Source organism: Benincasa hispida, chromosome 7, assembly GCF_027475165.1.
Source record: "Benincasa hispida cultivar pf3 chromosome 7, pf3_genome.v1.1, whole genome shotgun sequence".
NCBI classification, from domain to species: Eukaryota; Viridiplantae; Streptophyta; class Magnoliopsida; order Cucurbitales; family Cucurbitaceae; genus Benincasa; species Benincasa hispida.
The window spans coordinates 57,230,990-57,254,060 of record NC_143484.1 but is presented as its reverse complement, the minus strand read 5'-3'; the positions used below and the strand labels follow the sequence as shown (position 1 = coordinate 57,254,060).

At 33.1% G+C, this 23,071-nt stretch overlaps 2 protein-coding genes across 6 annotated transcripts; one reads left to right on the top strand and one right to left on the bottom strand.

Moving 5' to 3' along the window:
* Positions 1 to 743: 743 nt before the first annotated feature.
* LOC150035276 (uncharacterized) lies at positions 744 to 6,858 on the bottom strand. The gene is made up of 10 exons (XM_090315295.1): positions 6,747 to 6,858; positions 5,855 to 5,919; positions 5,155 to 5,160; positions 3,644 to 3,973; positions 3,366 to 3,444; positions 2,658 to 3,209; positions 2,542 to 2,616; positions 2,048 to 2,301; positions 1,864 to 1,961; positions 744 to 1,332 (listed from the first exon to the last, which is right to left on the bottom strand). Exons 1-10 carry the CDS (start codon positions 6,856 to 6,858, stop codon positions 744 to 746), a joined length of 2,160 nt encoding a protein of 719 aa, XP_090171421.1.
* Positions 6,859 to 15,131: 8,273 nt separating this feature from the next.
* Positions 15,132 to 23,023, top strand: LOC120082208 (carbonic anhydrase 2-like). 5 transcript variants are annotated; one of them, XM_090315538.1, is made up of 10 exons: positions 15,243 to 15,475; positions 18,882 to 19,012; positions 19,894 to 19,948; positions 20,120 to 20,266; positions 20,465 to 20,513; positions 20,697 to 20,813; positions 20,929 to 20,982; positions 21,102 to 21,187; positions 22,252 to 22,357; positions 22,561 to 23,023. In XM_090315538.1, the coding sequence occupies exons 2-10, from the start codon at positions 18,889 to 18,891 to the stop codon at positions 22,723 to 22,725; spliced, it is 903 nt and encodes a 300-aa protein (XP_090171664.1). In that variant the 5' UTR covers positions 15,243 to 15,475; positions 18,882 to 18,888; the 3' UTR covers positions 22,726 to 23,023. The 5 variants fall into 5 exon arrangements, with proteins under 5 accessions (XP_038893413.1, XP_090171664.1, XP_090171665.1 ...); XM_039037485.2 differs by lacking the exon at positions 18,882 to 19,012 and having other exon boundaries at positions 15,132 to 15,475; positions 19,890 to 19,948; XM_090315539.1 differs by lacking the exon at positions 18,882 to 19,012 and having other exon boundaries at positions 15,308 to 15,475.
* The last annotated feature ends 48 nt before the right edge of the window (positions 23,024 to 23,071 follow it).

The window sequence follows — 23,071 nt, the reverse complement described above, 5'->3', positions numbered from 1 at the left end:
TTCACCTTTGAGAGCAAAAGTGAAGATGTTATTCCGCCTATCAAGAGAAGGTTGGAAGAATGTGTTAACTAAAGCGAGAAGTAGTTCCAGAGATGGAAACAACCTTGCATTCATCACGTTCATCCCTGTTTCACCATAGAGATATGGGAATGTGGCCGATCACCGAGAGATGTACGCCAGGGGAAAGCAGAACCTTAGTTGTATCTTTAATGCAATTGACAAACTTGTGATGTTTTTACTACTTACTCTTTCTCTTTCTGCTTCATTCATAAAGACTTGCCATCGCATCGATTCTTTGTACAACTTCACAGTCTCGACCTCAGTATCATGTATCATGTATCTTGTATCGTATATCATATTAGTTTAGAATTTATTTTATTAATGCATTTTTACTTTCACCGCAATTTACATTTCTGTACAAATCAACATTCTTTATTCATTATTAAAAACCGATCACATGTATCACTTAAGTAACGCATTAATAAAAACAATCCTTGTGTTCGACCTTGGATCATTTTGAGAAACTTGTGTTGGAATTATACTTCGTTTTAGTGCAAGAAAACTTGTGACATGCACTACTCCATCACATACTACGAGCATATCATTAACAACACATATATTTAGACGTAGTATCGCAAAAAAAATGTCTTTATCGCAAAAGCACTTGAGCGTATATACAGCACATCATTCATTTCATTCACAAACCATGCGTTAGAGTTAGATAAAGAACAAGAGATTAAATTTTATGTCATCAGGTCTCTGTATGATACAATGGACATAGGTACTCTGTGCAATCTCACCACCTCTTTTATGTATACCTGCGCCAACTTGTTCACCAAAAAAGTAGACTTTCCCAGTATGAAATGTGCAAGCTTAGTAAGGCTATCTACTACTACCCAGATTGCGGTGAAACCCTTTGCTATCGTGGCCAACCCCAAAATGAATTTTGTAGACACGTGCTCCCACTTCCACTCTGGTATGCTTAAGGGCTGCAACAAGCCTCCTGGCTTTTGCCTTGGGACTTTCACTTGTTGACACACTAAACACCTACTGACGAGCTCAGCTATCTCTCTTTTCATGTCGTTCCACCAGTAGAAACGCTTTAGATCCTGGTACATCTTGGTACTGCCGAGATGTATTGAGAATAAGGAACTATGAGCTTCTGACAATAATTCGTTCTTGAGGTCACTGTTCACTGGTACGCATAAGCGACCTTGATAGAGAATACCATCCTCTGCGAATACGGAGAACTCACCACCCTGTCCTGACTCCACCTTGCAAACTTTCTCGACCAGGTAAGGATCATTCCGCTGAGCATCTATAATCCTTTGTCTTTAACTCAGTTGCATAGATAATTGCACCAACTGTGTCGTGACTTCCCCTACTACTACTACAATTTCTACCCATTCTAGATCCTTGCGTAAAGGAGTCTGTCTGGTAATGAAGGCTGCTGAATGAGCTACCTTTCTACTTAAGGCATTTGCCACTACATTCGCCTTTCCTGGATGGTATAAAATCTTGCAGTTGTAATCCTTCACCAACTCCAACCACCTACGCCATCTCATGTTCAACTCCTTCAAAGTGAAGAAGCACTTTAAACTCACGTGGTCGGTAAAAATCTGTATCTTCTCTCCATACAAATAATGTCTCTAGATCTTTAAATCAAAAACCACTGCGGCCAATTCTAGATCGTGGATGGGGTAGTTCCGTTCATGGTTCTTTAACTGACGAGAGGCATAAGCAACTACTTTACCCTGCTACATCAGCACGCATCCCAATCCTTTCTTGAAGACGTCACTATAAATAACGAAACCACCTGATCCATCTGCCACTGTAAGAACGAGGGTTGAAACTAACATCTACCTGAGATTCTCGAAACTATCCTCACAAGCCTCACTCCAGATGAATGAAGCTCCCTTCGTAGTCAACTGGCTCAAGTGAGTGGCTATATGAGAAAAATCCTTCACAAACCGCCAGTAGTAGCTGTTAACCCCAGGAAACTGCGCACCTCATTGACTATGGTTGGGCGGGGCCAACTTATAACTACCCCAATCTTTGCAAGATCCACGAAGACTCCTTCCTTTGATAACACATATCCTAGAAAGGACACCTGCCTTAACCAAAACTCACACTTGGAAAACTTAGCATACAGCTTATTTGCTCTCAATGTCTCCAAAACTTTTCGTAAATACTCCTCATTTTCTATCTCAGTCTTAGAATAAACCAAGTTATCATGAATGAAAACTATCACAAATGTGTCAAGGAATTTCTTGAACACCCCATTCATTAGGTCTATAAATACTGTTGGAGAATTCGTCAAACCAGATGACATCACGATGAACTCATAATGCCTATACCTCGAACGAAAGGTTGTCTTAGATATATCATTGTCCTTTATCCTCAACTGGTGGTATCCTAACCAAAGGTCAATCTTGGAGAACACCGTATCTCCCTGCAACTGGTCGAACAGGTCTTCAATCCTGGGAAGCGGATATTTGTTCTTTATAGTCACTTTATTAACTTCGTATATTCAATGCAAACACGCAGTGATCCATCCTTCTTTTTCACGAAGAGTACTGGTGGACCCCATGGTGACACACTTGGGTGTACGAAACCCTATTCCAAAAATTCTTATAACTGAACCTTAAGCTATTTACATTCCGCTGGTGTCATTCTGTATGGAGTTTTTGAGATAGGAGTTGTGTCTGGCTTCAACTTGATAGCAAAAGCTATCTCTCGCTGTGGTGGTAACTTGGGAAGATCCTCTGGAAAAACAGATGGGTAGTCTCTTACTACTAGCTCTGAAGTCAATGAGACTTCAGCCTCTCTAGTGTCAACCACACTGGCCAAGATGCCACAGGCACCTTGGTTAAACAACCTACTGGCCTTCAAAGCTGAAATTACTTTGGGGAGGACCACGATCTCGGTCCCCTTAAATTTAAAGTTGGCTTCTGTATGAGGGTTAAAGATGACCTCCTTACGGGAGCAATCTATGTTGGCATGATTAGCAGTTAGACAATCCATGCCCAGTATTACATCAAAATCACACATGTTGAGAATTATCAAGGTTACATCTAATGCATGATCCGCTATTTCTATTTGACATGCATGTATCTTCTCAGTAGCTAACATGATTTCTCCTAATGGAATGGAAACTGACAGGGCATACTGTAAGGGTTCTGATCCTAACATGGCATGCTTTGAAAATGCTGAAGATATGAATGAGTGCGATGAACTGGAGTCAAACAAAACTAATGCATAGTGTCCCAAGATAGGGAACATACCGGTTACAACTGTGTCGGACTTCTCAGCCTCAAGCCAAGTGGTGGAAAACACTCTACCCTGTTACTGTTGACGGCTTAGACCTCCCTGAAATGAGCTCGTAGGCTGGTCCCTAATTTCAGACGCATTCCTCCTTGGGCATTTCTCCGACATGTGTCCCTTCTAACCATACCGAAAATAGACTCCAGTTCCGGCCAGACAACATCCCTAATGATGTCTACCACAGGTTAAACAGACCGATTTATCTTCTCTAACAGATGCAGCTTGAGAGCCCTATTGTCCCCACTGACGTGAGCATTACTTGTATTCTGACTCTTTTGTTGAGGTTCAGGAGCCATCGGCTCGGCCTTCCTTTTCTAACCCGCAGAGGTCCCAATTTCGAATGATTTCTTGTACTCTTCTCCCTCATGGGAGTAGCATCAATCCTCATGGCGGCCCGCAGTGTCGCAGCGTACGTCTTTAGGTCCAAGGCATGCACCATATCTCGCAACCCACTCCTCATACCCTGAATAAGCCTTTCTGTCCTCGCTACCTCGGTGTCTACCAGCTCAAAGGCAAACTGGGACAGCTTATCAAATTTTTGCTCATATTCTTCCACTAATATAGCACCTTGCTTAAGATTCAAGAACTCGGCTTGCTTATTGTATAGAGTGTTGGCCGAGAAATACTTCTCATAGAAACGCTCCTTAAACTAATCTCATGTCACAAGTCCCCCACTGGTGTCAATCATCTTTTCTGTTGAATGCCACCAAATCCCTACATTGTCTGTCAATATAAAATCTGCATAACGGAGCTTGTGCTCCTCTAGACACCTCATGTAACGAAATATTGTCTCGATCGTGGATAACCACATCTCTGCTTTCATAGGATCCCTCAACAATCCATCAAAAGGGCGACGGCCAAACTTTCTGAAATCCCTTAAGTATTTAGCCTCAAGGGACAGGTTCTACATGTTTTGATTCTACGGCTGAGTTTGTTGCAATTGAACATATAGTAACTGCTCCTCTGAGTCTGATTCTGAGCGGTCTACCCTGCCATTGCACTACGGATCAGGTCTTGTATTCTCTCTATCAGGGATGATGCCATAGCTTCCCCGATTCTTGCTTCCATCACTTTCTCATCAACTTGAGTCATGGGTGGGTTCGAAGTTGTCGAGACATTCTGACTCCCACTGGCTCCCTCTTCCTGCACCCCTGACGGGGGAGGGTTCTGGACTTGTGGATGTTGCAATTGGAGTCTTAAACCCCTCCTCTAACTATCTTCCTTACTCTGAGCTTAGGTGTCATATCCTGTCATGAACTCACATATCAGCTCTCGCTAGATCCCTCTTCCATGAAACGTATCTACTAAGGCATTACTTCAACTAGTATCATACACACACACACACACACACATATATATATATATATAACTTTTATCAGTAAGACATACCCAACGTGACGAGGAATCCGTTACTGGACAAAATAGACTATCTAGACTTATGTGGTAAATCAATCTTTAGAACCCTAAAGGTGGGCTCTGATACCAACTGTAATGACCCGACTCCCTAGGACTATGGCTAGACCGTTACTACAAACATACATGCATGGAATTTAAAACGACACTTTTTCATAACTAAATAAATGATGTCAATTAAAAGTTTCATTAAAAACTAAATAATTAAAAATCCAAGTAATAAGGTACTCATAAATCATAAAAATGAATCTAGAAAACTTCAAAGTCTGAAAGGTAGATACCAAAACGATGAGTTCTAAACATTAAGAATAAAATTTAAATGTAGGGAAATAAATCATGAAACATGAGCGGAAGTATAAGACTGGTCCCAGTGGCTCGATCACATATTCTACTTGTCATTCGCCAATGCGTCCTTACCCTTACCTGAAACATAAACATAAAAAGGATGAGTAAAAAAATACTCAGAAAGTAACCCCACTACCAAGGTGAAGCTAGGCATCTGTGTTCTCTAGATGTCGACCTCTGGTGAACGTATAACATCCTCTAGTTCTCATGGAACATAAATAAACATCTGGACTCTAAATAAACATCTGAATTCATCCTACCATAGTTCAAGGTACCCATAATCTCTAATGAATCCTGAAGGAAACACGACCTCTGATGAACCCGAAAGAAGCACCACCTCTAGTGAATCCTAAAGGAAACACAACCTCTAGTGAATCCTGAAGGAAACACGACCTATGGTGAATCTCGAAGGAAACCCGCCTCAAGTGAATCCCATAGGATACACAACCTCTGGTGACCCTAAAGAAGGTCACCACCTCTAATGGGTATCTAACTATCGGTAAGGATGCTATCACTATTGTACACATCACAAGCATTATAACATAGTTCCATAACATACATATACATCTCATCATACTCAGATCAATCAGAATCTCACATAACAAAATATACTGAAGTCATGCTAACATTCAAACATCTTTTCATGCGTACTCATAATCTCAAATCAATGAAGTCATACATAACATCATTCTAACAAACAACCTTAAAACCTCAATAAAACTTAAATATTGTTGTCTGGCACGTAGGCAGTTCCAGGAGTAAGATTACTTACCTTGATATCAGATCCAGCCAAATAGCAATTGAACCCTTGTGAAGTTCTTGAATCCTTATTCAAGCCTAAACATAAACCAAGCTTTAAAATTAATAATCGAGGCCTAATTCCAAACACCAAATGTTACCAAATATTTCCAGTTAATCCTACCTAGGGTGTGGTATAAAACTCACCAAAATTCGCTAAAACAACTCAACCTTCATTGAAGAACACCTCAATACCTTCGAAAACTTAAATCCAAAGATGAACACAATGGGCATCAACTGATTGATGTTAAAAGTAAAAAGGTATTCAAGAATCAATCGAAAATAACCCAAACGGTAGAAATCTTACCCAAATCGATAGATCCGTGATAGCTTGTAGAAATACAAGCTATTGTAGACTTTTACTTAGAATAATAAGGGTTGATGAGCAGAACATGCATTGATATTGCTGAGAATTCATGTGAAATAATGAACTTCCATTATTCTGCACTAAAAATCCCCCTTAACCCGATATCATGTGTTATCTTGCGTTAAAATGTCTATTTTGTAGTTTTCGTAGGAGTTGATCACATGCATTGATCTCAATGAAGCAAAGTTGGTCACTGCGCAACTATAGAGTGATGGTCAGGATAGAAGTATGATCGTAAGAAGTGGGTGGAATGCATTGATCCCGCAGAAGAAACGAATATGAATGCATATCTCGGGATATTTGAGCTATTTAGCAAACCTTCTGAAAACCAGTCAGACCATGATGCAGTGTTGATATTCTCACCTACGGCGTCAGTAATGGTAGTGATTCAAAGCGGGATTATCAAAGTTGTCAACGTTTGGCTCTATAAATAGAGTCTTGGAGCCCAAGTTCAAGCATCCGGGACTTTTTCCTTGGGTAGATTCCTACGATCACAGACAAGAGCATGAGCAAGAATTTCTTTGAGATTTCTTCATTTCCACAACTTCCTCCGATTGACGACTGGAGCTTCGCTGGAGATAGAGCTCGAGAGTGACTACTTCACTGCCCATCCATTTCACCACCGGCAACCTTGACACACATCTGATGGAAGCAAGAGGTTTCCTACATCTAGCCTTCCATCTCTCTTCTCACCTCTGTATTGTATTACATTTTGGCTTAAGACATTAATACACTTTGTAATCAATGTATCTCTTTAGTTCCTTCAATATCATTTTCATCATCTTCTTCTACTTTGTCATCTTTTTCTTTCACCGCCATGAGCTAAGTGCGGATTACAAGAGTTATCGCATACTCAATCATGCATCATAGAGATATAATGCATGTAGCGGACCACCGAGAGGTGTGCGACGTGCGAGTGTAGTGATTCAATCATGTTTTCTTAGTGTGAGGCTATCGCAATGCTTATCTATGATCGCTCATAGAAACAAGTCGCTATAACCAACTACCCGAGATGGTTAGTTGTGGAACTCACTGAGTAAAGTAAGAAGCGTTCCTAGAGATAGAAATAACCTTATGCTCAATGCAACATCAATCATGCGTTATAGAGTTATAATGCATGTGGCTGACCACCGAGAGGTGTGCGATGCGCAAGTGTGGCGAGATGGGATTACCCTTCCGACCAAACTTAAGGACTTGGTGATGTCTCCTCCCCAAACCTACTTCTCCATGCATCTTATTACGCGTTAACAGTTGTTGCATCCCTACCGATTCTCATAGTCAAACTTCAATTGTTTAATCTGTTTAGTTAAAAGTAGGAGTAACGCATAGTTAATAAGCTTCTTTCTTTTTATTTTTATTCTCCACCTCAAACATATTACTTTACATTCATCTTTTAGTTTCAAGTCCCTGTGTTCGACCTCGGATCATCCTAAGAAACTTGCGATCTTGTTATACTTGGCGAGAGAGCAAGAAAACTTGTGACAAGAACATATGATCATTGCATACATGCTTAACGCATAATGCATATTCTTCAGACCATCGCATGATCATCGCATGACAATTAACGCATATCAATAAACCAATTTATCCTCAACAATTCGGTGACAGCAAAAGTGGACGACGCTTGAACAATGACTGAACGGAGGACGTCAAGAGGAAACTAACGTGGTGGCTTCGGGCGGCATTGAACAGGCTCGCAAACAACGGACGCGGCAGTTGGGCTTCAGATGTGAGCGGATGAGAAACTGGAAACTTGCAAACGGTACGGTGACCCACGAACGAAGCGGCAGACAATTGGTGACGGCTCGCACACATACAGGAGATGGACGACACGATCCGTCGGCGATGGGTTGGCTAAAGGCAGTGGTAGCGCACGACATGAAGGCTCAGTTGGAGGCAGACGGTTGGCGGCACAAGCGAGCGGCAGATGGTTGGGTGATAGACGATGGCTGGTCGCGTGGGTGCAGGCAGCGGCGGAAGAAGGTGTTTTTTTTTTTTTTTGGGGGGGGGGGGGGGGGGGGGGGGGAGGGGAGGGGGGGTAATTCATGTGCAGCTTTACGAAGGGGGGTTCTACTTTTGTTTTTATAAAAAAAATAATAATGACTTAAAATAAAATAAAACTTTAGTTTATGTTTTAATTTATTCTATTCTATTTTATTTTTTAAAACCCCACATAATTTGTAAATACATACATACATATATATATTCATTCCCTTTCCCTTTTTAAAAAACAAATCCAAACTCCAAATTTAAAACAAATTTTCCCAAATAACATCTCACTTTTGACATTAACTTAAAATAAATTCACTTAAACTTAAATTAATTGTGACATAAGTCCAAATCTTTCCTTTAAACAAAACTGAATTTCAAAATTAATAAAATTGTCCTCGAATTTTGTGGAAATACATAATTTGAATTATGAAAAGCTCGGGATGTTACAGATTCTCACTTGGTTCTACAAAGGTAAAGGTTTTCTATCCCTTTTCTGAGAATTTTAAGCATGCTTAACCTAGGTTCTAATTTTATAATAGGCTAATTGTTATTTTTCTTTGGTCTCTGTATTATTTCTGAATTGCTCGGTGTATGAGTATTTCAGAAATCCTAAATTATTATTGAGTTTTGGTTCTGTGCTTTCCGCTACGTTACGACTTTCATCCCTACAAGGGTATCCTATACAAAGAGTTTTTATAAGAACAGACCACGAAATAATTAGTCTTTCTTTATAACACTGTTACTTGAAGAGACTTACATTTCACTAGGATGACCATAAGTAACTCGACCTTAATCCTATGTAAGTTGTGAAATGTTACCTATAAGGGCGATCCTTTGAGGTGAGAGTCTCAATATGCCTATCATTTTGGGGACTTGTCCGAGTAGGGAGCTAGGAACACAGCTACACAAGATGGAGTTCACTCCTTCTTGGTCATAGGAAAAGTAGATGAATTGCTTCTTAAGGGTTGATTTCGGATCTTGAACAATGAGGCATCTCACTCTTTCATTAGCCAGAGAGGAGTCTAGTTTATAGTTGGACTATAATTTATTGTTCATTAGAGGGACCAGTGGTACTTAAGAAGTTAGATATAACTACAGGAGTAAAACGGTAATTTGACTTAACTGTAGTTATGAGCAATTTGTGAATGGTCGACTTACTATTGATTGGTTATATCCATAGACACAAAATATATCTACAGTGCGAAGAGTGGAGTTGTCGGTCTTTAGTGGAGTCGCGACAGTTAATAAATGTTAATTAATCTAATTAAAGAGTTTAATTGATTAATCTCATATCATTAAAGCTTCTAATTTGTAGGTCCATTAGGTCCCCTTGCTAGCTCACTAAGGACAAAACAAGGGATAATTGCTTTTGGAATAATTTGAATTGTTCAAACTATTTAAGGAAATTAAAGGTATTATTTACATTAATAGTATTAATGTAAAGTATAATGTTTGTTGATAGTTTATGGTATATAGTTGATTAAGAATATGATTTATAATTAAGACTATAATATGTGAGAGATAAATATTTGAATAAGATTTAAGTATCATTTATATGAATAGGATCCGTTTAAATACTATGAGAGCATTTGAGACAAGGAGTTGGTAATTATAATCCTAGGTTATTATAGTTGGGTTATAGTAGTTTGTCTTTTGGGTATAGATTGTTTAGTTTGGGTTATAATATTATGTATTTGAAGTGTAAACTATTTTAGTTTGAAAAGGAAATAGTAAACAGTATATCAAAAATAAAAATAAAAAATGATGAATGTAAAATAGTAAAAATTGTAGCATATAAATACTGTAGTAAATGGGAGTTTTGAAATAGTATTGACTGTAGCTAATTAGGGATTACAAAATAGTTTTTGCCGTAGCAAGAGGTGGTTATTATAGTCTTAAGATAGTCCTTGCCGAATGCCCCCAAAGTTAAAATTAATATGAATGAGATTCATATTAAAACCATAAGTTATAAGAGAGAGTTGCAGATTAAGATGCATAACATATGGTTTATAAATTAATGGTTAATTAATCAACTATATGTTATTTTATTAACATTATATTATAAAGTTTGTTTTTAATACAATGTTTTGAAATAAAATAACTCTCCATTAAAGGGGAGTTATTTCTACACATATGGAAGGGAGTTATTGTAACTCCTTTCCCCTTCTCTCTAATTATTTGTGTGAGGAAAGATAGAAGAAATATGCAATTGTTACACAGAGAACTTTCCAAGAAGAAGAAAACTCTCTCAACTCCCAAAAAATTCTTTTGCCTTTCCCTTCAACCAAAATCTCCAAAGAAGTGCCACAACTTCATCCCTTGTTGGAGAATAGCAAAGTTTCCTTGTTGTGGTATTCATGTTTATAGAAGATTTGGTGAAGGCAGTGTTCGTGACTTCTGGAAAAGGAAAACGTGAAGAAGGGTTTTCTACAAGGGTAAGTGAAAACCACTTTCCCTTTTTCTCTGTAATTTTTTAATCGCAAGCTTATAAGTTGTATGTTTATGTTTATCCTTTAATACATTTTTTCTCTAATTTTGAGTTCTGTCCAAAATGAAATCACTGACACAATACGATCACTCGCTTCGGCTGAGGATTCATCTCCTTCAAAACCAACTTGAACTTCTTATTAATTTTTATTAAAATACGTCTTTTACTAATGATACAATTATATATACGTATATATATTTTTTAATTAATAATTTTGGATCATTCATTCTCCAACATCTCCTAAAAATAATTGTTATCATTTTGGAAAGAAAAGAATTCACAATAATTGAAATTCAGTTCTTAATCTTAATTCAATATAGAAAATAATAAAATAATTTTTTTACACATATTAATTTGACTTATTGATAGAGTAAAAAATTAAATAAATGATCCAAATAACCTGAACTAACCCAACTAAAGTGTTTCATGGTTGGGTTCATTATTTAATAAGGGTTATTTGGATTGATAAAACTTACCACTCAAACAATTGGGTTGGGTCTAAAAGTACTTCAACTCAACCCAACCCACGAATACCCTTGATTGTTCATCTTCTTCTTTAGCTTGAGGATGTGGAGATGGAAATACAAGTATATGAAAAATGTTAGGTCTCGCTATTTTATAAAAATATTTATATTGATAAAACAAAAACACTTGAGTGCATTTCAGTTGCATCTATTTTTATTAATTGTTTTCTCGCTATTTTTTAAATATTTTTATTAATTTTTCTCACTGTTTTTTAATATTTCGACGACATTTTTTTTTTCTGATTTTTCACCTATTTTATGATATAATGGTAATATTGATTCATCTTTTGATGTCTAATATCAACCTATATGAATATCCGAAAATATGGACAAAAATTCAATAATCTATTTTTTTATTTTTATTTTTTTGAAGCAAAAATTTAATACTCTACTAAAGAGTGAATTAGATATATTAAAATAATATAATTATGACTAGTTCACGATATTTATGAGTAATTTAAGAATAAAAGTGGCACACATGACGTAAATTTGATGAAGTATGAACTGAGTAAAACTTCATTAATTCTTAGTCGAATAATACTTTGGTGCACACGTTGAACTCTACTCAAGCAAAACTTCATCCATTACAAAGAAAGAAAATATGTAATATTTTTTCTTAAAAAAAAAAAAAGTTTGTTATGTAATGACTTGTAATTGTATACTTGTGTGATCTACATACAAATAGATGTAGTCTAAAATCTATCTAAATATTTTTCATATTAACCTAGGCTTAAAAACTATAGGAAGGTTTTATCGAAGAAATTGTGAAAAATAGCACGTTTAGGTTTTCACCTTATAAAATTAGCACGTTTTTTTAAAATTCATAAAAATAGTTTTTCTCGGTTTCAAGAATTTATTCAAAAAATTAATTTTTTTCAACTTATCGATTGTTTTGGGCATTCTCGGTACATCTCGCATTATTATACACCAATTTTTTTTTTTTTTTTTGTAATCTTCCCAAATCTTATACTATTTTCAAATTTTCTCTGAACTTACTAAATATTATATCAAATTATTATGTAATTTTTCAAATTTTTAGCATAATTTATGTTTTCAAAATTTTATGAATTTCCAAAATTTCAAATGCATTTTCCAATTATCAAATTAGATTTTCCAAATTAATTAAATATTTTTAAATTTTGAGAAAGATCAAGCTTTTTCGAAAAATTGGGTAAGATTTTAGATATATATATAGAATTTCGGTGTTAATCTTATCTGAGATTCCACCTAGAAAGCTCAAATATATGAATTTTAGTGTTAATGATGCTCGAGATTTCACCGAACAAACTCAAATATATAGAATCTTGGTGTTATTTTTTATGAGATCATAGTACCAAGATGCACATAATCTTGGTATATAATCTGGCAAGATGTATCGAGAAAGCCTCAAACAATCGATAAGTTGGAAAAAGTTGGTTTTTTAACTAATATCTCATGGTCGATCTCGCTCGAGATGGACCGAGAAAAACTATTTTTACGAGTTTTCAAAAGAGATGCTAGTTTTGTAGGATAAAAACTTAAATGTGTTGTTTCTGACAATTTTTCATTCTACTGTTCACCAATATCATTGCTCGTATTTATATATATTTAATTCTTTGGGGAGACATTTTCCACATGCGATAGTGTTATTTCATTCAACACAAAATAATATCATCATATATCAATTTATCAATTTAAGGTTGAATTAATCCGTATATATATTTGATTATGTTTATATATCGAGATCCTTCGTTAAAAAGATTCGTGAAGACCTCATAATCTTTAAACGATCTATGGACTACTCCCTCTCATTTTGAATTGATTCAAAGATGTCTAACCATGAATTATCTAATATAATATCAAATATCATAAAATTCAAACGAGTATTTGATAAAAATAAAAAAATAAAAACTTAAAGAGTGATGGAATGAAACCATGTTTGTGTTAAGTGTTAAATATAGCTAAACCGGTTTGACATTTACAAATCTTTTGTTCCCGTTTTTCCCTTTGTACCCCTCATCTCACGCCCGGCCCCCTTCGTTGTTTTATAGGGAATATTTGTTAGTTTTGCCGATTTTGTCATTTTGATAACTCCCCTCAAATTTAGCAAGTTTATCTTATATTTATTATTATTATTATTATTTATTTACGTATGATATTTTTTTTAGGCATTAAAACTTTATAATATCTATATTTTCCTTTTAAACTTACAGATTAACTGCTGCAAGAAGAGCGATCTCACACTGTTTTTGTAGGTATGTGACTTTTTTCAACTCCAACTTCTAATTTCCTAATTAATTTGCATTCTTGTTCATTTCATATCTCAATTTTCATTTTGTTTACCTTCTTTATTTTGTTATTACTATTTTTTTAAAATCTTGATTAAAACCCATTTTATAAAATTAAAAAATTAAAAAATTAAAAAAAAAAAAAAAAAAACTATTCAAGCTTAACTTCATAATGCCCAATTCAATTGACATTCGAGTGAGTGTGTTAATAATCGCGGGGTCTGTGATTTGAATTCCATATTCCAATTCTACTTAAAAAAAATATTATACACCTTATTTTATTTTATTTTATTTGAATCATTTTGTTGATGTGGTTTCTTTGGTTTTCTCACTTTCTTTTTAAACAAATCAATGTAACAATTAGATCTTTTGTATTTATAATAATTATATCTTCTAGATTTGTTACAATCCTTCTTTTCAGTAAATTCAAAAATTAAATTGAGGAGTATTTCAAGCAAATTTTATTACATGAATTATCTTTTAATGTATATTTAAAGTATAATTGTTATACCTTCTAGATTTTTTACATTCTTTTTTTTTCTATAAATTGAATATTCGAAACTGAAGGTATTTTAGTCCGATGTGAATTTCGAATTTTTGTATAAATTTAGTCTAAGGTATTTGAAACTATTCCATGTTTTGAATTTTAGATTTTTGAATTAGTGGTTATTTTTGTAAGATTTCAAAATATTGGTATTTTAATAGTTAATGGAATCATAGTATGTTATGATTTGAATTTTATATTTAGTATTTTCGAATTAATGAGTTTTTGGTGTTCATAGGAATTTTGGTCTTTTGATAATTAGTAATTAATAATTCTGAAAAACATTTTTCTATTTTGCTAATTTTAGACCATTTTTCTATTTTTCCAAAATAAAATTTTGAAATTTTGTTATTTCTAATTTTATAAGTTTAAATTTTTCTAAAATAAAAATGGTTTAGCTATTTTTCAAAGTAGCCGGCCTATTTTAACCCTACGTCCGATTGCCCATCTATTTTTCATATTGGGCCTTGGCCCATTATTTTGAGTGGATCTGTTAGAGCCGATGATTATGATTGTTTGTGTATTATAAGAATTTTTAGCCACAAATTTCTAAATATAATATGATGTAAAGTCTTATCAATAATATAAAGGGAAATTTCTAAATTGTGGTTGGGGAGGGAGTATGAACTTGTCCCACATGCGCATGCTACCATTGTCCGTTGGACAAATGAGTTTGGATTGGGCATTGTGCTTGCATGTAAAAATAAATAACTTTTTACTACATTTCTCTTTATTTTTATCAAAAAATTTATTGTTTTATTATAGTTTTCAAAATTGATTCATCAAAGTGTGTTGTAGTTTTATTGAAATTAATTCGACTCTTTCATTCTTTTTTAAAACTGTTGTTTGATTTCAATCGTCTTTTGACGAGTACACATCAGAGATCGATTGTTATGTTAATCTTGGAGAACAATCGACTTCATGCAATTTAGTATCGAAGTTGCACCGTTTTTGCTTTCAAGACAACATATTTCTCCATAGTACACCGATCAATTCTCCGTTTATTCTTTGTAAGCTAGATAGGAACATAAAAAAGAGAAATGAAATGGAAAGGGGGACCGAAGAAATCGTCCTGCCCGTGGACTTCTCTAGTATTTGTGTTTGTTTGGTTGAGGGTGAATTTGAAAGGAATGTGGAACATGGGATTCTAATCCAAAAAATGAGCAGCCATCTCCCCTTTGTAATTCTCACCTCATCCATCACTTTCTTTTCTCTATCCCAAACTATCGTCTTCCTTCCTTTTTTTTTTTTTTCCTTCTCCCTTCATTCTAATATTTTTTCTGTCCCCTTCCAACTTTTCTGCCTTCTCTATTTTTAGAAGCTCTCTTGAATTTCTTTACGAGAGGAAGGCATTGTGCAAAAATGGCCCCCAGCTTTAAAAGTTGTATGCTATGCTGCTCTGCCAAGGTCTCGGTAAGGACTAATCTCTCTACCCCTTTTTAGTTTACTTCTATCGATAAAATTGATTTTCTTTTCAAAATATTTATCAACTTAATTGCTTTGATTGAACGTCTCACTTTATTCACATTTTATATTCAATTATATTAATAATAAACACTAAAATATTTGTTTGTCTCGGTTGTTTCTATTAATTCTATAAATCTAAACTCAAAACTCAAAAATGAAAATGTTCCGATACTCTAAAACTTCGGAATCAATAAAAATCAAATTCAAACTTCGATAGTAACAGTTCAAAAATCTAGAGATATAATTAAAATTAAATTCAAAATTTAGGGATTAAAAAACTATTTGCTTAGAGAAAAATAATAATAATACCGTACTTGGTCTCCTTTTATATCTCTTTTCGAAAAGTAAGTAACTCCTTTAATTTAGTTTTAGCAAAAATACTAAAATAGGGAACCAAGAATATGAAAAGGAGACTTATAAGATGGAATATTTTGATCTAAAATAATCATAATTTTGAATTTTTTTACATCTAACAGCTAATATCAAGTTTTAAAAAAGGCTAAAGTCTCTTTTAAAAAAAAGAGCGAACCTTAGTAATTAGTATTTATAGCCTACAGCTACAACAAAGGGGTTTTTTTTTCTTTTTTTGTTTTTCTTTTTTCTTTTTAGAACAACAATAATAACAACAAAAGCAATTAATCATGGATATCTCAATAAATAATATAGGCAGTATTTTAGCCTACATCGCATTAACTGTATTTTTAAAAATAAATCATATAATTAATTTGATTAAAGGATACTTTAATTTAGATTCTTTGAATTGTTCTCAAAATAGAAAAAAAGAAACTGAAAATAAATGTGCAATCATTGACCATTTGAATATCTTAAGGGGTTTTTTTAGAAATATATATAATATATATTGAAAACCAGTGAATATCTCAAGTTTAAACATTAGAGATAAAAAAGGTAGGATTAAAATGTGATTCTGGTCCTTATATTTTGGAGGTTTTCAATTCTGATTTTTAAAAATTTTTATTATTATCTTAGCTAATTTTGATATAATTTAATTTTGAAAAACTAAATTTAAAATTTATTAAGAATACGGAGAATAAAACTAGATATTTGAGAGTACGGTGACTAAAATTGTACCAACTTCAAAATATAAAAACCAAATTAGTGCCAAAGGAATAAAAAAATATAATTGTTTTAAATTGTAAAGTTGATACAAATATTTCTTAAGTAAAAAGTCATTATCTACCAATAATAGACCACGATAAACATCTATCAAACATTTATAGATATCGCAGTCTATCATCAAAAGATAGTAAATTTTACTATATTTATAAATAAGTTGACTCATTTTCTTTCATTTGAAAACGGCTCGAATAAAAATGATAATTTAAGTAATATAAATATCTAGTAATCGGAAAGCTTACAAATTAATTATAAATTTATATATGAATGATGAAATGTAACTTATTTTAAAGCTTTGAACGATGGATTGGACAAGACAAATCAACAAATAATTTTGGATCACTCTATTTAGGAGTATCTAAAAATTCGATCGACTTAATCCAATTCGTACTATTTGAGTTGATCATCAATTCATTTGGGTTACCTACAATAATTTGAATCAACTTGAAGTTATTATTAATTTTATGAAATGTGTTTTTTTACTTACGATATGATTATATATACATGTGTTAATTTTAATTTTATTATCTTATTTATAATTTTTATTCTTCAAAAATTCTTAAAATCAATTATTTTAGTATTTTGAAAATAAAATTTTCATAATATAAATTAAACTTACTTGTTAATCATAATTCAGTAAATGAAAATAATTAAATAAACTATTTACATATTAATATTTTATTTATTTTTAGAACGAAAATTAAAAAAAAAAAAAAAAAAAAAAAAAAACATGAGTAAGGAAAATGGTCAACTTTGATCCAAAAAAAATTTTCCAATTCAAAAGTAACCTTATTTTTAAAATCTACTTTTTTTAAACCTTTTTTTCCATCTTTTCAATCTTTAAGTGGAGGGACGCAACATGTGAAAATATCATTTTGCCCTGTAATAAATGATCATTCAGTTTTCTTGAATATGAAATCACCCAACTTACCTAACTCATTTATCTTAAATTAGAAACTTCAATATTCAATTTCATATTTTGTTTTCAAAATATAAACGTGAGAGTCCCAAGTTCAAATGACTAATTTCTTTCATTTTTTAGAGTTTCAAAAGAGACAAATATGTTAAAAAGTAGTCTTTTATTTTTTTATGTTGAAAAATAGTCGTTTGTCTCGTAAAATTGAGTTCGTAAGTAAGTCTTTTATCCCGTGAAATAATTTCACAAAACAAACTTACGATCTTACTAGATAAACGAGATAATCGACCGTTTGTCTCGTAAAGTTATAAGTTTTAACTTTAAAAAAAATTCTAGAGTTTAAATAGTCAATAATAAATTTAAAATTTTCAAAGCTATAATGCCTGAGTTAAAAATCAAGATTTTATTAAAAAAAAAATTAAAATTAAAAGAAAGTCAAAACCATATTGACCAAATTGGTAATTTGACATTCCTTTTATCCCAACAAAACGACATTAATTATTTTTATTTTTATTTATTATTATTATTATTATTTTGGGAAAGAAATAACATTAATTATTAAAACGTTTGTATTATAATAAATTCCATATGGCCAAACCGGAATTATTTTTCTTCAATTATAAAGTCTCCGGTCCTTAAAATATAGTGGCCTTTCCAATACCGTGACCCTTTGAGGAAAAGTAGAGTTAAGTTTGAGGAATTCAATTCACAAAATGGCCCCCAATGTTTGACAATTTTATGAATTCTTATAAAAAAACAACCAAGGTTAGTTTTACTTTTGACTTTAGATTCCATCATGGAAACAACAATAATAATAATAAATTTTGAATATACATTTTTAGTATAATAAATCAAGATATGAAGATTGAGGATATAGAACATGTCAATTATTATTAAAAAAAAAAAAAAAAATTGTCTAGTTTTTCTCTCTCTTTCTTTTTTGTGATAATGTAGTGGATGAATCAAACTCTTGTAATATGTTTGGAAGTGATTCTAAAATAGTTAAAATCACTTTTTCTCCTTTTTCAAAATTACTTCAAAAATATTGTTGACTATTTAGAATCAATTTTATAGAAAAAGTAGAGTTAACTTTTACAAACAAATGTTATAAATTTGGACGGATTGTCAAATAAAATGGCACAAATACTTTCAAATATAAAAAATAAAATAGAATCACTTATATTCATTTTGAAAAGAATAGATATGTGTAATGTAAATATAAATTTGTTTAATATAAAACAGGTAAAGTAGAGATGTCTAATATTCGTATAGTATGGTCTACATTTTATTTTATTTTATTAGTGATCACATGTTACGGTGTGGACACGTGGCCGTCATCGGACAGGGTATCTATGTTAACTCGTCAACTAATGCCACCAGAATTGACGCCATCGACATTGACTCTCCTCCACCACTTCAGTTCATCATTTCGGGTCTAAACAGCTGCTTCAACCACCACACATTCATCTATTTCCAATAAAAAAATCACAGCCCTTCATCCAAATTCTTCTCCAAATCCACGGCTGTGATCAAATCAAGCTTTTTCATCCACACCATTGAAAATTTATAGCACAGTCACATTCACACCATCAAAATCACATCTTTCCCTTTTGCAATTTGGACAATTCCCAAAAGAATTCCAATTTTTATTACTTACTTTTTTTTTTCAGTTATTTATTTTAAATTTCAAAATTTGTCAACTAATACGTATAGTTACATGCCGATTATAGTATGTTAGAATTACGTGTAAATTTTGGAAGAAGCCAAAAGAACGCGGACTTAGAAAATTAAAAAGTTGAGACTTTTTCCGACGTCATTTTCCCATTATCTAAAAAAAATATGTCCATTCTCTAAATAAGAAAATGCAAATTGGGTAAATTAATTTCTTTAATTTCATCAATATCTTCTTACTTCCATTATATAAATGTGGGACTGTCTTGAGCAACATGCTATAGCTTTTGCTTCCTGATTGTTTAATTTTCCTTTCTAACAACATTAATAATCCAATAAGGCCGCAGATTATCACACACGAATTAATAGGTTTGTTCATCAAATCTCTTCATATTCTTCCTCTTCTTCTTCTTAATTTCTGGATCCTCATCGTAATTCTCTTGTTTTTTTTTTTTTTCCATAAGAAAATTATTGGGTTTTTCTTTTTATATCTTCCTTATCAAAATTTTGAAGAAAAACGATTATCTGAATTCTCCACCGACACGGTTTTAAATAGTATTATTGCTTTAGCGATCTCTTAAATTTTAATTTTTTGGAGGGTTTTTTAAATTATTTTGGGGACTGATTTGGAATTATCAGGAAGACATGGCGCAAGAGTCGTACGAGGAAGCAATTGCCGGACTCACAAAGCTTCTCAGGTACCGGATCCATTTCCTTCTATCCGTTTTGTTCCTTTGTTTTTTTTTCTTGTTTGTTTTTTTCCGTTAAATGCCGGCCACCGGTAATTAGGGCGGCGGCCCACCACGTAGGGCCGCCCCGAATTGATTGTCTTAAAGAACGTTCCGTAACGATTTCCGTTTTAAATGTAGTGAGAAAGCCGACCTTCAGGATGCCGCCGCCGCAAAGATCCGGCAAATAACCACTGAATTGGCCGGGACCACCGCCAATTCAAATGGCTTCGACCCGGTTGATAGGATCAGAACCGGGTTCACCCATTTTAAGAAGTCCAAATTCGAGTACGTTTTGTTTTCTTTACTTCCTTTGATTTGTTTTTTTTTCCGAATATGCTGTTTGGTTGATTCCCTCTTAATTATCCTTTAGATAATGAATCTGCCTGTCCTTATGCCATCACGCTTCTTCACTAATTCATTTCAAATCATAGTTAATTAATATTAATTAATTATAATTAACGTGATTTTGTTTTTTTTTTTTAGGACGAATCCTGACTTGTATGGTCAACTTGCGAAAGGCCAAAGCCCAAAGGTAAGGAACTTGCAATTTTCAGAAAAATACCGTGGGGGGAAAATGTAAATTATAATTTCTTGGAGGGCTATGATAAGAGCACCACTGCAATTATTGTGGTTAGATAAGGTGTTGAATTGAATTAAAAAAACAAAAAACAAAAAGACGAAAGAGCCAATAACAGATGTCCACGTGTAAATGCAGTTTTTGGTATTTGCGTGTTCGGATTCCCGAGTTTGCCCTTCGCACATATTGAATTTTCAACCAGGGGAGGCCTTTGTGGTTCGTAATATCGCTAGCATGGTCCCACCATTTGACAAGGTTGGCCTGTCGTTATCCATTTATTTTCCTCCATCCGTTTTAAAATAATTAATTAATTTCAACTTTTTAAAACTTATTTATTTAATTATTTATTTCTTAATTTGGCTGTTTGTAGAAAAAATATTCAGGAGCGGGTGCAGCAATTGAATATGCAGTATTGCATCTTAAGGTGGACATTTTTATATATTATTAAATTAAATATTTTAATCATCCCCCCATTTTCTTGGGATTGTATGGTCATGATTATTTTCATTCTAATTTTAAAAATTCAAAATTTAATTAATTTAGGTGGAGAATATAGTGGTGATTGGACATAGCTGCTGTGGTGGTATTAAGGGCCTCATGTCCATCCCGGATGACGGAACCATTTCCAGGCAAGTTCCTTTTCAATGTCTAAAAATTTATAAGTAGTTTTAAAATTACTTTTTATTTGCTTTTTAAATGGCTAATAGATCCAAAATTTTAGGGGTGAATATAGGGATGAGATCCAAAATATCACCAAATATAATACAATACAAAAGGATTTGTAAATATGATCAAATTTAAATCTAGTTGTCGAAGTATAGATAAACTATAGAGTTTATCTCTAGTAGATTCTATTATATTTACAATTTTTTAAAAAGGTTGTTATATCCTGGAATACCTCATTTTCAATTTTGAGTCTGTCTTATAGAAAAAATTAGACTAGTTATTTTTTAAATTTGTTATTATAAAAAATAAGACATAAATGTAAAAGTTCATGAACTTATCTGTATGTGGGTAAAATTATAAAAAGTTTAAAAGATTAAACTTAATTAATATAACCAATAGTGGACAAATTTAATTAATATAAAGTTTTCATTAAGAGTTAATTTATTTTGACCCACTTGTAATACACATATAAATAAAAGTTAGGTGGCAATTGGCCTAGGTGAGTTCTTCCCATGTGATGGTGGGTAAAATAAATAAACAGAGTGAATTAGGGTTAGATTTTAATGGAGTGGTGAATCACATAGGAATACTCTCTCTCAATAAAAGCCCTTTAACCTTTCCACTCTGGTGGTACCATATTCTTGGAGGAACTTCTCTCTCTATATATATAAAGCGAAGGGACATAATTTAGAAATTTATAAATTGCAACTGAAACTTTTGCATTTTACTATTTAGTGCAGAATGATAAGTACAATTCCTTTACTTCCCACCTTTTGTCTTTACTTTACAGATCAACCCTTTTCTATTTGGCCCTAAAAGAAGTCATAATTTATAACGATTTTATTTGCAAATTTGTGGGAATTTGTGCAATGAAAAAACCCACTTTTTAGTTTTTACCTATCTCTCAGCCCGGATAAGAGAAGTAACAGCTCATTCCAAATCCAGATCCTATTTTCTCTCTGATTGATTCTATATCTTGGGATTTGCCTTTTTAAGCAAAAGTAACGAAGTTCCTTTAATTTAACAGTGATTTCATTGAGAATTGGGTGCAAATTTGCACACCTGCCAGAACCAAGACCCAGTCATATTGCACCGACTTGAGTTTCGAGGACAAATGCACAAACTGCGAGAAGGTAAAATAATGATTTTAAAAAATTCATTCTAGATCCACATATAAAATCGAGAAATTTTCTAATACTAGAAGAGCATGAATTTTATACTTACATCAACATGCTTTTAAAAATGGAAAAATTTAGTGTGAACAAAGTACTCAATAACGTGAATTCTAGAAGTTTATTTGATTTATTGTAATATCAAACATTAATGTACATTGCAGGAGGCCGTGAACGTTTCCCTTGGAAACTTGCTGTCATATCCTTTTGTAAGAGAAGCTGTTGTCAACAAGCAACTGTTCATAAGGGGTGCACATTACAACTTTGTCTCTGGAGCTTTTGAGCTTTGGAATCTTGATTTTAATATCTCACCTTCTCTAGCAGTTTGAAAATACTATACAATACCTTCTCGACGACAATAATCAAACTCGGCCGATCGGTTATTTTTTAGTTTCTTCCCTTTCTGCAATGCGTCTGTATTCTACTCTGCTGTAATTTGATGCGAGGCTCATGAAGGACTTATTTATACTTGCAGGGATGTCTTCCCCTCCAATAAGAGTTTCTTTTTTTTTCTTTCACTTCCCTTTTGTTCCCTTATCTTGAAAATGTTTCCTGTAATCACCCCCACTTTTGTAATGTTATAAACAATAAGTATAATGAAATGTCTTGCTTCATTCTCTTTTGGAAGTAGCTGATCAAGCTCATTGAATTTCATTCTATACTTATTTAACAATA